Source organism: Pleurodeles waltl, chromosome 3_1 (genome assembly GCF_031143425.1).
Source record: "Pleurodeles waltl isolate 20211129_DDA chromosome 3_1, aPleWal1.hap1.20221129, whole genome shotgun sequence".
Lineage (NCBI taxonomy): Eukaryota > Metazoa > Chordata > Amphibia > Caudata > Salamandridae > Pleurodeles > Pleurodeles waltl.
In genome coordinates, this window is record NC_090440.1 from 608,668,074 (window position 1) to 608,683,860 (window position 15,787).

General features: G+C 40.9%; 1 protein-coding gene across 1 annotated transcript in view; it reads right to left on the reverse strand.

Annotated features, from left to right (window-relative positions):
- Positions 1 to 15,787, reverse strand: part of PGGHG (protein-glucosylgalactosylhydroxylysine glucosidase) — a 215,175-nt gene that overhangs the window by 824 nt on the left and 198,564 nt on the right. Inside the window, exon 14 of the mRNA XM_069223060.1 lies at positions 14,758 to 14,969. Coding sequence (XP_069079161.1) covers positions 14,758 to 14,969 — 212 coding nt within the window. The remainder of the gene's footprint in view (positions 1 to 14,757; positions 14,970 to 15,787) is intronic.

Genomic DNA, 15,787 nt, shown 5'->3' on the forward strand with positions numbered 1-15,787 from the left:
ACAGTAAAAAATTATTACAAGCGGAGGAATCAGAAAATGGCCTATGTTTTCCCCACTCCAGTACCAAAGACGCAGTATAGCAGCAGGCAAGGTACTAATCAAAGCCATTGTGTTGTCTGGGAGAAGCTGTTCAGGCCTCTGGGTCCTTGTTGACATACTTCCACGAGCACCCATCAAGGCAAAAAATGTCCAAAGCTGTGTGGGCAACTAAGCTCAGGTCTTTAGATGTACATTCTCCTCTATTCCTTATCTTTCCGGTGAGGGATGTGCAACTTTGAGGAACCTTGGGGAAGAGGCCTCAACATGACCCCAGGATCAGGCAAGCATATATCTGCTGCAGCTTGTCTGCATACTCTTGCTGTGCATGAAACCACCATGATAATGAAATCAGAAAGTTTTTGAGTTGGCAGTGGTGAATGGTCTCGATCGGAAAGAAGCTCTCATGTAGATGTTGTGGAGAGCAAGTACTATCCCGAACATAAGCTGTGGGTTGCAACTTTTGTGTTGTGAGGAAGAGTGGCTAGGAGCATGCTCAACAAGGACTGGATGGAAACATGAGGAAAACTGTACAGCAGTACAAGGGCTCTGAAAAATGTTGTTACCCGGTGACATGGAGTCACCTCGCAGCAACTATACCCATGTTACTTTTTTAACAGTGCTAACTTTTGGAAGCAGACACTGGTTCAAACAGTTCCTCTTTGGGTCTATCTGCTCACAACCTACCTTATAGAAGCCAGTCTCTTTTGTCTTCGGGTCGGAGTAAAGCCATGCTCGTATCCTAGACATCATCACACTACTAAGACCATAGTGCAGTTAGATCTTCAAAAAACTCACTCTGCATTGTCAAAGAAAAGATGGAAGACCCAGCATCGCAAAGGAAATGTTGTTGTTTCATAACTAAGGGCATCTTTGCTGAGGCTGGCTACCTTCAAGACAAGATCTCTGTTCTGTGGTTTCGGGGTTGCCAAAAGAGTGGGACACAAGTCGAATCCGGAGGGGAACTACGACTGAAACTTCAGCCCGATAATGTCCCTTGTAGGAACAAAACACATTGGCTGTGCTCAGAAGATATGTGTTTTATCAAGAAGATTGAAGAATAAATCCAGATTTTAATGTCAATGACCTATTGTGTTGCGATTTGTTGGATGGATTCAATATTATTGTGAAGATGATCTAACACCGTGGACATTTGAGAATAATAGATTACTTTCAAAAAGATTAAAAGAAACGTTTTCTGACTTGTATTTAAAGTGGGGCGTGCTTTCCCCTGTATGAGTATAAGGAAACATTGAGGGGTTGTTTGGTAGTGGAGCCTCGAGGTTCAGCACCCGAGTGGATTGAATACACTGGGTATACTGGTGCAATGTTTTTTTTCCATTTACTGCAGCTGCTTACAGAATGTGTATAACTAGTATAGAGGTGAAGGGGGACCTGTAGATCATATTGCCAAGCTAGCACCCAGTGCAAATGAGAGAGCGAGTGTTCATGTTTAGAAGATAGCTGGTTAGTTCTCTTTATATCTTTATGACTGCACAGGTAAGTTAATCCACCCACTTATCCTCCACAAAAGCACCTTACAAATGAGATGGCTGTTGTACGTCTCTATAGAATGGGAAGAAGTGTAGGTATCTGACCAATGCTGCTCTTGGGTGGATTCCCAGAACATTTACTACAGCTGGTCACGTAATGCCCAGTCTCCTCTACTGCGTGTGGATAGGCCCCCCATAGCAAATGTTAAGACTGGTTTAAAGCCATAGTAATGGGCTGTTCCTCTGCTGCAATCAAGTGAACGTTCATCACATATACTAATGCCCATCCCCATGAGATGTCCCACTGGCACTCCAGGCTGGATCACTTAAAGGACATAAAATCCCTGACTATATAAAGCCACTTCAATTGTCTTGCTCCTCACCCTCTCCTAGATATACTTCTAAACAAATACTACAGCTGGGTGTATGATGCACATTGCCAAAGGGTGCCTTCACTGCTCCTGTTAGACTACAGACTTTGTAATGCATCAACAGAATCATGCACCTCCAAGGGTAGCACCTGCATTCTCTGGGCTTTTCAATGACTCATATATAACATTATGGACACTCTAACGATGGTAAGTATCATCATACTTGAATGACAGCATATATTCTCATGCTTTTCCTGAAAACTTGTGTATGCATAGTCTTATGTGGGCAGACTGTTAGTCTCTGCCATGTATGTACAACACAAAAGTACATCCCTCATAGGTCACACTGCCCTCCCACACTCTACAGATCAACATATCAGCTCTAATTTTCAAGTATCCAACTCTCACATCTTTCTGTTTCAGTTTCATTCCTAGGAGTGGCAACAAAAGCACAGTAAAAGCACAACTCTGTTTTTCGAGCACAATGTCGAATCACCTGTTTGGACCACAACAGAAAAACAGTCTTCCGTCCATAGCACTCCTGTGCAATAGCATGATGGCAAGAGCCTGATGGAGATTGGCTGTCTCTCAAATAGGGAAGTAGAGAAAGTGATGTTGATCAATAGGAATTGATGCCCGAGGATAGGGCAGAGTTTTTTCTATATAAATGGTAATATTGGGCAAGAATATTGCCAGCGTCATGGGTGCGGACTCACCACAAGCATTAGGACTGTGTGGAGTAAGGCTGCTGATGTGGTAATGTAGGAGTTCTTATGTCATGCCACTCATGTGAGTCAGCTTCATAAGGTCTGTAACATATGTGAATTTAAGTGCCAGCTTACAAATGAGGTTATCATGTGATATACTGCAGACTGTTCATAACATCACATACTGTCTGATACATTGGTGCATGCTTTGCGTAGCTGGTGATCACTCCTAAAACTGCCAATATTACCTTAAGTATGGTTTCTCCACATTCTTGTGATCCTCTAATGCTTAACATTTAGAAGACTATAAGTAATCAGCAGAAAATCCATGTGCTACATTTTTGCTAGTTTTGAGGTTATGTTAACTTCTGAAGTCTCTGAAGATGTAGTTTTACAGGCAGGATATGTCACATTTGTTCACATTTATCAGTTTTAGTGGTTGTTGTGCTACTCCTGCTCCCGTTCTTTTCACAAGGAATTGGGTGTTGGTGTGACAATGGCAAGCTAAAATAATAGTACATATTCCACTAACCAGTAGCGTAACTAAATAAAAATGAAATGCTAATTTTAGAAAAATGGTATTGAACCAGTTAAGCTTACCATAAAGAACCCAGAATTTTTTTTTACTCAGTTACTCAATGTATCAGTTACCTAAACATGTCATATGGTGAGCCATAGTGTAATGGATTAATGCTCCAAATGTAATATATTTGTTCAATACGTGGGTTGACTTACGAGAAGTAAATGCTTGCATGCATAAACTATTGAAGACTCTAAGCAGTAATGAGTCTTGGGGATGGGATATCCGCTTTACACATGTGGATCTTCCACTTTGTCACACTCCCAGTTTCCCCCGCATCTTAAACTGACTTTCATGGTAGTCTGCAGAATTGCTTTCGGAGCAGGGGCATAATTTTAACGCCAGCAGGGGCTGCGGCCATACTAGTGGCAACTGTAACACTACAGTGGCCGTACTGTTATGCTGCATTGTGAGCCTGCACACCAGGCTGTACCTAAATCCAGGAGGGGCAAGCGCACCCCTTTTCCCCCCCTGAAACGCCCATGCTGACTTCATGACAGTGGAATCCTCAGCTGGCTCTGATAGTGGGCTCTTTATGTTTCCAAGAAGCCTTCCTTATTTAGGGGGTCATGGAGCTGTTAAAATCTTTTTTCCCTCTTCAGAAACATAAAAAGAAAAAAAGAAAAGAACCCCAAGTACCGAAAGAAAATTAAAATACAATATGCTGGACAGCTGCCATCCAATTTAACAGTTTTGCCAAAAGTGCTCCTGGTGAGCACTTTCAGCGAAAACGTCCTCATTAAACTGGGCAGTTCTCTAGATATGGTGAGCAATTTGCCTAGTGGGCTGTTGGACTGCTTGCCATGATCTTTATCATTACTTTAAAGTATTTACCTAAGATATATTTCTGTCAAATCTAAATTTCAAACTTCCACTTTGGTCTATCTCATAGGTTACTGCAAAACTGAATTTCTTCAACGAGAAAAAAACATATCAGATCAATTGCAACTTTCCAAAATTTGAATTCCTAAATGTGATGACACAGCGTCATCATTACTTATTTGCACTTAATAATATGTTAATTTTCAACCCGTATTAACACTGCTTACATGATGTATACGATTTATTCTTAATTTAACATATTTACACATTATCCTATATTTTGTTTTATAGTTAAGTTTAGTAAATTGAATGAAGTATATGTTTTTATTAACATTAGTTAGCATATTGTCATGAGTAGGCCTAAGTAACTTTCTCATGTGCATAATTCTTTTGCCATTTCACACACCGGAGAAACTGTGTTCTCATTTAGATATTGTATTCTTTTTGTTATCTTACAACATGAAGGTCATAGATTAGCAATTAGTTAGTTTGGACAGTGATTTTCAGCACCGTCATGGGATGATAAACTGAGGAAGAGAGTAGTTCTTTGTGAGAATTCACGAAGGTCAACAAGGTACAGGGATAGCACTGGGTTTTGATCATTACCTGTTTGATGGGAGCCTATAGAATGTATCACTTGGATGAAATGTGTTTTAATTGTATGAAGTTTGTTAATTGGTTACATCACTTGTCCCTGTCCACCTTTGCAGGTGGGCGTTCTTTCCCTTCTCTTGAGACCAATGCCCCTTATTTTTCTGTCTATAGAGATACTCTCAAGGGCAAGTACATTCCTTCTCATTCAAATCAGGACCTTTACCTGGCTCTTCTTTCAATGCTATAGTTGTTGACACCTGATTCTTCTTACTTTCCCTGACCTGCCCACAACCTTAGCTTAGCATTAGGGGGTTTCCTTTATGGAAACAGGACTTTGCTTTGATTTGCATATGTTGTCTTTAACAACGCAATACCCACATTCACTCAATTGACCTACTTGGATCATCTTCATGTTTTCTGGATTCAAGTGAATTTTGATTTATGTCTAATTGATTTGATTGAGATTGTAACTTTACTAATTTGCTAATAAACCGTTATGGTTTGCAAACCTACACATTTTTTTGTTACTGTGGAGCAAAATCTGCTTCACTGTCATTGAAAGTTACTGAATTTGTGATCTCAGTTTGAGAAAAAGGTCCATCCTAGTGGATATAGCAGAGTTAGAGTTTGCGCCAAGTATTCATGTGCAAATACCATCTTTATCTATCCTGCTATCAAATCTGGTAACAGAGCATGGTTCTCATTGAGGTACTTAGAATTACCCCAGAACCAGTCTAAATCTGCCCCATTCCCATCCACGAGGGTCCTATGGTCCACTTTAGAGAATTGGCGATGTTCCGTAGTGCCTGAGTAATTGCAGTGTCCTAGGAGTATGAGTATAGCAGGGTTATGCATCCCTGACTGTGTTGTCCTTTGTGCAGAGGAACAGACTGCACTAGTGAGGATGATTTTTGGATGGCCAAGATTTCACTTTGTGTGTCCGATAGCGCCCTTCTGGTGCTATTCTGTGATTTCTACTAGAGTGATTATTTACTTTAAGTTCTCCTTTAGTGGAAAACACAACAGATATTATTTTGTCTTGGGGTTTCAATAATTTGCTATGGAAAAGCTGAATCGCTGTTGAGTGACAGCTGTTGTGAGGTGCTGTGAGTTGTTTGGGTCATAGGGTGCCATGCTGGTAGTGGTCAGTTGGCGTGTGTGCCATGCTGAGATTGGTCCTTGTGTCAGGGAATGCCATTATGAGAATGGACAGTTTCTTGGTGTTGAGCTGAGATTGTTAGTGTCATTGCATTTTGCCTTGTGATTTGCTGAAAACTGCCAGTTATTTCAATTGACTTGGTGTATTATCAAATATTCAGAAACAATGAATTTTATCAAGAAGCTAAGGACTTTATTTTTTGATGATGTAAGTATCCCTGTCTGTGATCGAAGGTATGCCTGCTTATTACATGACCACAGATATTGGTGTATACATGTGTATTTTGTTTTACACTAGAATAAGATCACTGTGAATGAAGGGTTCTTGTAGAGTCCTTCCCATGGTACTTTCAACTTGAGAATAATTGAGAATTTGAGGTGGGTGTTGTATGAAATGAAGCTCCCACCTAGACCAGCCCAATATGAAGGCTTGAATACAAGGGAATGTGCAGAACATGTGAAAGAGAAGGAAATATATCAGAACATGGCTAAAAAACAGGAGTTAGATGGAAGTGAAGTGGTACGCAGGGCAAAAAGCATGGAGGACAGAGATGATTGAGGGAGTTGGGAGGTACTCTGCTGTAACTAATGGAAACATTAGGAAAAGGAAAGCATTAGAGGGGGGTGAGGCTTAAATAAAGAATGAGGAACAGAGTGATAATGACTTCAGTGATGACTTTCTGAATCATTTATTGGCTTCCCAACCCCTCCTGCATAATGTAGCTCCATCAGCTGGGGGGATCAGCCATCTATGGGACTCCTGTCTCCTACAAATATCAGTGTTAGTGCTCCTGTCAATCAGAGCCTTCTCAATGAGAAGTGCCTGGAACTCCTTGACCTATGATAAGTGGTTATTCCACTCCTGGATCTCCAGAGGATGCTCCTGATTCCTTTACCACCTCCACCAACAATGCCATAGAATAATGCTACTATTGCCCGTAACACAGGTCACACCCACTATTATCACTACTATGGTTGTGTCTGGGATTGATGTTTTTGCAGAGATGGGAGCAAGACCCTGAACAGGAGAAACTCCTGTTCTGGCTGTCCCAACTATAGAGACTGATAGGAATGAGTTCAGGTCATCAGAGATGGACACCCCTTCAACAGCATTAGATGTAGTAAGGTGAGTAAGATTTGGAAGAAACCATTAAGGGAACTCTTGGTTTTGGATTTAGAGATAGGTACAATGAAGAAGAACTTTTCTATCTGTATAAAGAGCCTGATAGATGTGCTTGTTTGGCCCATGAGGATTTGAAGCAACAACAACAGCATTTGGGATTGACCTTTCTAAAAGTGCAACATTAGGAAAAACTTTTAGAATGTTCATCATGGAGGACACACTCAAGAACATGTGCACCGCTGGGCTAAAACTGCAGCTGAGAGAACTAATCAGTAACATTCAAATCTGGAGTAACACACAAATGTTTAGAAGTAAATGAGCTCAGACAAAGAAGGATGATGAAAGGGAGACTGGAGGGATTGGGGGTAGGAGTGATTCATAGGTCAAAGCCTATCTCCTGAGGGAAGTACAAGGAAATGCTTATGTGCATGTGCCTTGGAGTTGTGGTGATCTTTTCACATTTACTAACCAATTCCCAAAGTTGAGAGAAAGTTCTGATCAGTGGTATTCTCAAGTTGACAGATTTGTGAAAATTTAAACAGTGCTTTGGCTTGGTTGTCCTCAGTAATTTGTGGGTTGAGTGTAAAGTGGCCTTGGTTGTCCTCACTGATTTGTGAGTTGAGTGTAAGTGGCTGTACAAAGGCCAACTGCAGAGCTACTGAGGGATGATATAACTAATGTCCCGTCTTGTATGGTCATGAAGAAGTATCACCAGGTGGTTAACGTTTTGAAAACTATGGCTACCCAGCAAGATATTGATTGGTTGGTTGAAGATTTCAAGGACCACACAAAAGTATAAGGACTCAGTGCATGCCTATTACAAGAGGCTTATGCAGGTTTTCCATCAGCATAATGGTGTTGAAAATCCTGAGCGTGGGGATCTTGAAATTTTTGTGTTGCAGTTCATTCTTGGTTTGAGCCTGGAGAGTTGCTCGCACATTAAACAGAATGTGAATTGCCGACATTCTAAGACTTTAGATGGAATCCTGCAGTATGCAAAGTATAGTGATTACCTTGAAGCCAGACCAAAGAGCATTAAAGAGAAATTCATGTTGGCTCAGATAAAATGATCCCAGAAAGGAATTCAGAATGGTCCGTATTTGGGAATTGATATAACTATGTTAAAGTAGACAACATCGTGTCATTATTATAATAAGCTGGGCCACAGGAAACACAAGTGCCATTCAAAGCCAAATCGAGTACAGGTTGATGGCAAAAGGGCTTAATAAATATGTGATGCCAATCCCGAATGTGCAAATGTAAAGACCCTCCAATCCTTACATGTCTCAAGTACCCTTGATGCAGTGTAATCCGAATTCTCCAAGGTATAGTGCAAATGCAAGTGCTTGAGTTCCCCAAAACTCCTTCCAGAGCCAAGATACTTTCCAACAGTTCCCATTCTTTGATACCTTTAAAGATATAGGGTGTGACCAGTCACAAAGGCGGTTCCTGAGAGGGGATGAAGACTGCGTGTTTAGTGCGGTTTTGAAGGTAGACTGGCGAGGCCTCTATGTAGAAGGAGATGTGTCCTTTTTAATACACACTGTTGCTGCCCGTACTACTTTTAGGACAGTAGAAGTTTCAAACCTACCCCATCTGTAAAACAAGTTCAAGTTGTAGGCATTGCAAACAGACAGGGAATACTGTTTCCATCAAACTCCCTGTGAAAATAAGTCCCTTTGAAGAGGAGTATCAGTTTGTTATAAGTGACTCCAGCACAATAAGTCTGCTGAGAATAGATTTTTTATGCAAGCTGAACTTGTGATCTATTGTACCCCAAATGGGGTTGAGCTTTAAACGCATGATGAAGAAGCAGATTTTAAATTGAGCACTCAGAAACCTATTGTAGGGCTATTCCTAATTCTGACAAAGGAAGATATGCCCCTTACTTAAAGGATTCTGTGAAAGAGGAAGTCTGGGATTATTCTTGCAAAGATATTGGCTTGATTAAAGATGTTGAACCTATGAAAATAACCCTCAGACAGGATGCTGAATTTCCTCAAATGCCCCAGTACAACCTCTCGCCAGAGGCAGTGGCTGGAATTACACCCATAATTGAATCCATGTTAGAGCTGGCCATTTTGAAAGTGATCTTAGGAAATCCTTGTAATTCCCCGATCAGGGTGGGATGCAGAAATCAAAAAGTGGTCTTTCAAGACCTGCAAAAGATTAACAATATTGCTGTCCCACTTTGTCCTGTGGTACAGAATCCAGCAGTTATACTGCTTCAGATCCCTTGTGATGCTTGGTGGTTCACAGTCATTGTCTTGTAAAATGCATACTTTTCCATTCCTTTATAAGAAGACTGCCATTTTTTTTTTACATTCAGAAGCGGAGTTCTGGCATGGTGCTGAGTTTCTTAGGGAATATCAAGAGCCCCTCAATCTTTAACCAAATGTTGAAAAAGGATCCGGAGACCCTAAAGTTGCCGTATAACTCAGTCCTGGTCCAATACATCGATGGCCTACTGGTGGCAAAGATGACGTAAGAGCCCTGCAGGCAAAATACTACAAACCTAGTGAATCAGTTAACTGAAAACTGACATAAGGTGTCCCCTGAGAAATTGCAGTATTCTCAGAAGAAAGGAACAAGAAAAGTGTCTCAAGTGAGAATTTCTGCCATATTGCAGATGCTCCCTCCCAAAACGCAGAGAGAATTCAGGATGTTCCTGGCAACAGTGGGCTGCTGTTGCCAGTGGATACCCAACTTATCCATAGTGACCAAGCCTCTGCAGAGGCTTACACACAAAGATGTGTCAGATTCACTAGCATGGGACAATGACAGTGAAAAGGCCTTTCTTGAGCTGAAGGTCTCTGCCCCACCCTGGCTCTAGGAATGGCAGAGTGTTAGAAGCGTTTTATCCTTCACTGTTCTGACAGGGAAGAGTGCTCCCCTCAGATGCAGATGTATGGAACTTCAAATGCTGCATTGCCTTTTTTCAGCCCCTTTTGACCTAGTGGCTGCAGCATTACTGAGTTGCCTAAAGGAGGTGGCTGCAGTTAGTGTCAGCATTCAACAATGTGAAGGCATTGTAATGGGGTACCCTTTCCAGTGAAGGTGACCGACTCTGTGGTGATCTTCTTAACCTGTACTTGAACTCAGCACATCACCAATAGTCACCTTACTAAATATGAGCAAATTATTCTTGCCGCAGAAAACATTACACTGAAGAGATGCTCATATCTTAATCCAGCCACACTGGTACCATTGCCTGTTATGGATGAAAACACTGATGGGGTAGACCATGACTTGGATGTTACTGAGTTGGGTACTAAACAGAGGCCCATCATTCAAGATGCCTCTCTGAAAGAGCACGATTATATGCAGACGGCTCTTGCTTGAGAAATGAAAGAGAATTTTTGAAAGCACCTTGGAAGGGGTGATGGAGGCCTCCTGTTTTTGCAACGGAACCTCTACATAGGTGGCTGAACTGTTTTTTCTTACTAAAGCCAGCTGTATTTTGGACAATTCAAGAGTCACCATCTACACTGATAGTTTGCACCGGCTTGGTGTGGTCCACGACTTTGGACAGTTGTGGTCACAGCTGAGTTTCATGATCTCATCTGGTTCCCCCATCTGTAATGAACATTATGTCATGGAACTTTTGGATGCATTGGAGATGCCGGCTGACGTGCGCAGCATACAAGAGTGGAAATGATTTGGACGACTTCAGGAAATGAGCAAGTGGAAGAGATAGCCAGGTATTGCATTCTTTGGTCTCGCACCTGAATGGGGATTTTTCAAATATATCAGAGCATTGCACTTCCTTAAGTCTTTTGCTCACTGTTGCTAATATGTAGAAAGAGGTGAAGAAACTGCAGGAAGGAGCACCAGAATATGAACAACAGTGATGGTACAGAGCAGGGTATACTATGAATGAGTATGAAATCTGCGTCTCTGTAGATGGTCGTCCTGTGTTACCTGTTTAGATGTTGTCCCCCATTGCATATTATTTTCATGGTGCTACACATATAGGTTGAAGCGCTCTGATTCATATCTTTTGTACATATTGCTTTCACCCTCGATCCCATGTCATTGCAGCTGAGTTATGTCAAAGGTGTGTCATGTGCGAACACTTACATGCAGGCAGAAGAACCTCTGTCCTCACCAGTCAAATAGGGAGGTCAGGTGGTCCTTTTAATGGCACGTAGCTCGATTTTGTTGAGATGCCTGTTTGTAATGGCCTCTGTTACATTTTGTTATGGTCTGTCTTTTCCAAATGGGTGAAGGCATACCCCACAAGGAGGAATGGCAGTTTTGTTATGGCCAAATTATTGCTCAAAGAGTTGATTCCCCAATGTGGGATCCTGGTTTCTCTTGAATCAGATTGTAACAGTCAGTTCAAGAATGAAGTAATGAACCATTTGTGCCCAGCTGTACAGGTGAATAAGACTTTTTAACTGTAGGTTGAGGCTTTAGCCATTATGAAGCAGATTAACTGGATGTTGATATCCCATCTAGCTAAAGTCTGTACATCTAATTTGCCTGGTGCCCTTCAGTTGGTGATGATGAACCTGAGAACTATTCCAGATTGGAGGAGAGGGCTGTCCCCTTAAGAGATTCTCATGGGCTAAGCTATAACACTACCTTTTGTGTCTGCAACTGCACTGCAACTGTAAATATTACAGATGACATAGTTCTTGACTACTACCAAGGCCTGGCTGATTCGGTGTGTTCTGTCCCTCATCAGATAATATTGGCGACACCACTCCCAAGGCAGGAGCAGCGCCACATCATCAGTCCTGGTGACTGGGTTTTGGTAAAGAAGCACATGAGAAAGTCATACCTAGATCTCAGATGGCGTAGCCCTATCACATGATTTTGATTATGAATGCTGCTGTTAAATGTGGAGGCCTTCCAAACTGGATTCATGCCTCACATACTCGGACAGTGAGACAAACTGGAAAAATTGTGGTGACAGCCACTACTAATGTCCAAAGGCCAAATCCAGTGCAACTTGAGAGTGAGAAGATGAACAGTGCACTCAAGTATCTCCAAATCCAACCTGAGGCAAGTGCAGGGCCTGTGGTGAATGAGAGACGAGTGCCCAAAGTGACCTAAGCTGAAGAAGCTGTAAGCGCAGACTCTGGGCTTGGAGAACGCACAAGTAGTGAGACCAGGGGGAGGCCAAGAAAAGAATGGTGGCCAAAAAGAGGAGATTGATGTGAGACAGAGACCAGTGACCAGAATGATAGTGACACTGAACAGCCAACAGTCAGACCACAGGAGGCTAGGCAAAGACACTCCGGAGTAGACATACTTTGCAGAGAGTGGAGATGACTTCAGAATACATGAGACTGATGACTGACATACTGTTTTTGAGAAACCTCCATGATTAAAGCTGCCATATTGTGACTTTGATAGAATTTTGATTTGTGAATGACTAAACCCTTGGATTTAACTTTCTGATGACCTTTAGGGCCAATGCTCCTGTAGAAGAGTAGAGGTGTCCCTTTAGAAGAAGACTGATGTAGGAGTAGGGATTGACTTTAAACCAGCTGAACTTGATATTAATCATAGACAATTTGTCATGAACAAGTCAACAGTTTTGCAACTTCAGTCAGGCAAGAAGGCATCTGTGGGCTACTTGTTTATACTATTTGTGATGTTTGAATTTTCTTTTCCTTTTGATTAACAAGAAACGATGTGGACCCTTTCACAGAATCAGGTGAGAGCAACAGTGGCCATAGTATCATCCATTTCTATCACTTTAATGGTATTCTTGCTAATAAGCTTGAGTTCCCCTGAAGAATGACTTGCCACCCAACCCTTACTCCTGAAGTAGAGCAATGTAATGTAGAGCATGTTTTAATTGATGAAAGAGCAGCATATCTTTTACATAGAGCTTTTGCAAAGTAAAAGATTGAAGGGAAATATTTCAAATAACAGTTTATTCAAACTATTGCATAGTTATTCAAAGTTAATAGATGTTAAAGAGTGCTATGTATTTGCCAGCATCAGTTGCTGTTGGTAAGAAATATCACTGAATTTAATAACACACCTCCAAACTTGTAGCATTATCACTGGTTTGTTTTATAGACAAGGTAGTTTAGATTATCATTTTTCAAATGTTGACAAGCCCATCCACAAACAACCTATGGTTAGGGCAAATATTCTGAATGCTGCAGTTGCATGTGTACATGAATGGCAATACTTTCTGGATGGTGAGAATATATTGCCCTATAACAAAGAGAATCTTACTTGTAAAATGAACATGGATAAAAAGGATTTTATAGAAGAACTGGAGGCAAGATAGGAGCAGGATAATAAAAATTCAAATAGCAAGGCTACTAGTTGGGAGAAGTAAGAACAGGAGTTAAAGGATGCAGGGGTATCCAAGATGGAGTCTCGATATGGTATAGGAAGGGACGTTGTGCTTCATATGAGTGAAACGACAAGTTAAGAATCCGCTAGAGGTAGGATGGAGTAAGTGTGTACAGGGAGTACAATTAAAAAAATTAGTATATTTTGGGTGGAAGAGAATCTGTGGTGCGTGGGGTGTATTACATATGCAGGACTATTGCATATTTTTTTGTATTACATATGTAGGACTAATGCTCATGTTCAGCTTCCATTTAATTGGCGGGTAGTTGTTACATTGGGTTAGTATCATGTAGAGAATGTAGAAGACAGGAGTAAAGTTGCACATGGGAGCTCTTTTCGAAGTGGATCAGAAGTGGTGGGTGATATTTTTGGTACTATGATTTTTTTCTGTAGGTGTGATATTGAATTATGTGAAAATTAGAAAGTTGTCCACTTTAGGTGACAGGCTGGAGGCTAAAACTGCAGGTGCGATAGATGTCAAAAATTCAGAATTAGTAGCATTAGAGCCATGGTTCTTCAAAACAGGACTGCTCTTGAAATTCTGCTGGTAAAAGTGGGCATAGTTTGTAAAGTTTTGCACATCCAGCAATGCTGCACTTATGTAGCAGATAAGAGCAAGAAGATCAACAAGTAAGCAGAGAATAACACAGATCTGTCAAAAGGATCAACGAAGATGAAAGAGACAGGTGCTTGGGAAGCAATTGGGAAAGGCTTTTCTGCTGTAGGTAGCTGCCTTAGTGAGCTTGGTAGTGGACTTTTAGTCTCTATATTAAGGCCCGTATTGACTATTGGAATCTGTGTAATTTGTCTGTTTTTGATGATATATACATTTAAGTTGATGAAGAGAGAGAAAGGCTTATACAAGAAAGGTGAAAAGAATACAGCTGATGGCAGGCATGGTAGTGAAAAGAAAGGGGGAAGAAAGAAAGATGGAGGAACTACAGTGTTAGATCTATTATGAGTTGGATGAGTAGGAGGGACGTTGATATAAAGAGCAGCAGAGAGTGGACTGTTTCTGGTGGGTGTTTTTTTGGAATTTCTCCCAGAAAGATTAGAGTGGGGAATTGATGATGGAGTGTCATCATCATTTATATGCCTTAATGACTTGGTAATCTTTAACCAGCAGAACTACTGCTTACTGCTTACGTGATTTACACTTGCTTTATTCATTATTTCACATATGTACACATTATTCTGCATGTTGTCTTTTAGTTAAGTTTAGTCCATTGAATGAATTAGATGCTTTTGAGTAACATAAGTCCTGTAGGGCTGAATCCAAGACAGATCTGTAGGATAATCACATACGATTTGCTTAGAATGTATGCAAACTGATCTCATTTAGGTAGCCAGTGGTTATCCTAAAAATCTGGCAAAGATCAAGTCCTGTTGACCTCGCTAGACTGGCATACTGCATGACATGGTAAGCAGGGAGAGCGGATCAACTTTACCAGTGGAATAAAATACAATGAAAATATGGGTAAGAGGACTAATTCAGGGGTGCACATGTAGTGGACATTGAATATACTATTGAAGTTAGGAGACAACATACCTCTGACCAATGGAAAGCACTGCCCAGATCCAGGTAGCACAGCCTCTAAGGCAGGGCTCCGAGGCCCAAAGAGCGATGTCTGCTCAATCGTAATCTTATCATGTGCAAAAGTGAAAGTTAACTTGCTTCCAAGATAGCAAACTCCTGTAATTTTCAATGTACCAATCTCCTCAGGACAAGCAGGGTCAAAATTCAAATATCTCTTAGTAATCCTAGAAAAAGAATGAGCATGTTACTTCTAGGCAAGATCACTCAGTGCAGAACAAACCAATTTCAGTTTTAGTTTCACATATTTTCGCAGTTATTGTGTTTTACACAAAAATAGAATGTTTGGCAGGCAAAGAATGTACTGCAGTTGTTTTGAAAAAAGGTAAATAAAATCATTAGTCACACATAAACATGTGAGCTAACAAACACTCAAACTTCACATACATAAAAACACTACCACCTCACACTATTTGCCTGTTCACATGGTAGGTACATCGTAGTTTCAAGTTTGTCTTTGTTCTCACACTACAAAGTCTCTCGTGACTCTCCCAGGGCTTTGAAGATCCTTCGTGAATAGCCTAGCTAGAAAGTTGATCCATATATGTGCCGCCCTGTTATGAAACCCTCCTGGTCACATCTTACAACCTCTTTTCCAGAAGTTAAGCTCCACTGAAATTTGGTCATCTTCCTTGTATTTATAATGCTTGAATATTAAATCATCTCAACCATGCCTCCATTTTCTCTTTTTTCTACTCTTACACTGCTGTATGTCACAAAATTATCATCATACAAAAATATTGTAAAGGTAAGTACATAAAGGCATGTATACATTTACTACTCATATATCCACACATATGCACCTTGAAGATATGTATTTTCATCATACACATACAACTATAATCAGTACTTGCCTATATATTGTTACCCTCATGATTTCTTTGTAGTTGATATTCTGGCTACAAAACTGTTGCACAACTCACAATTTTCTGGTAGTGTACCCTCTTATGTATGTTACAAATGGAAGTCTAACTCCTGTCTTTGT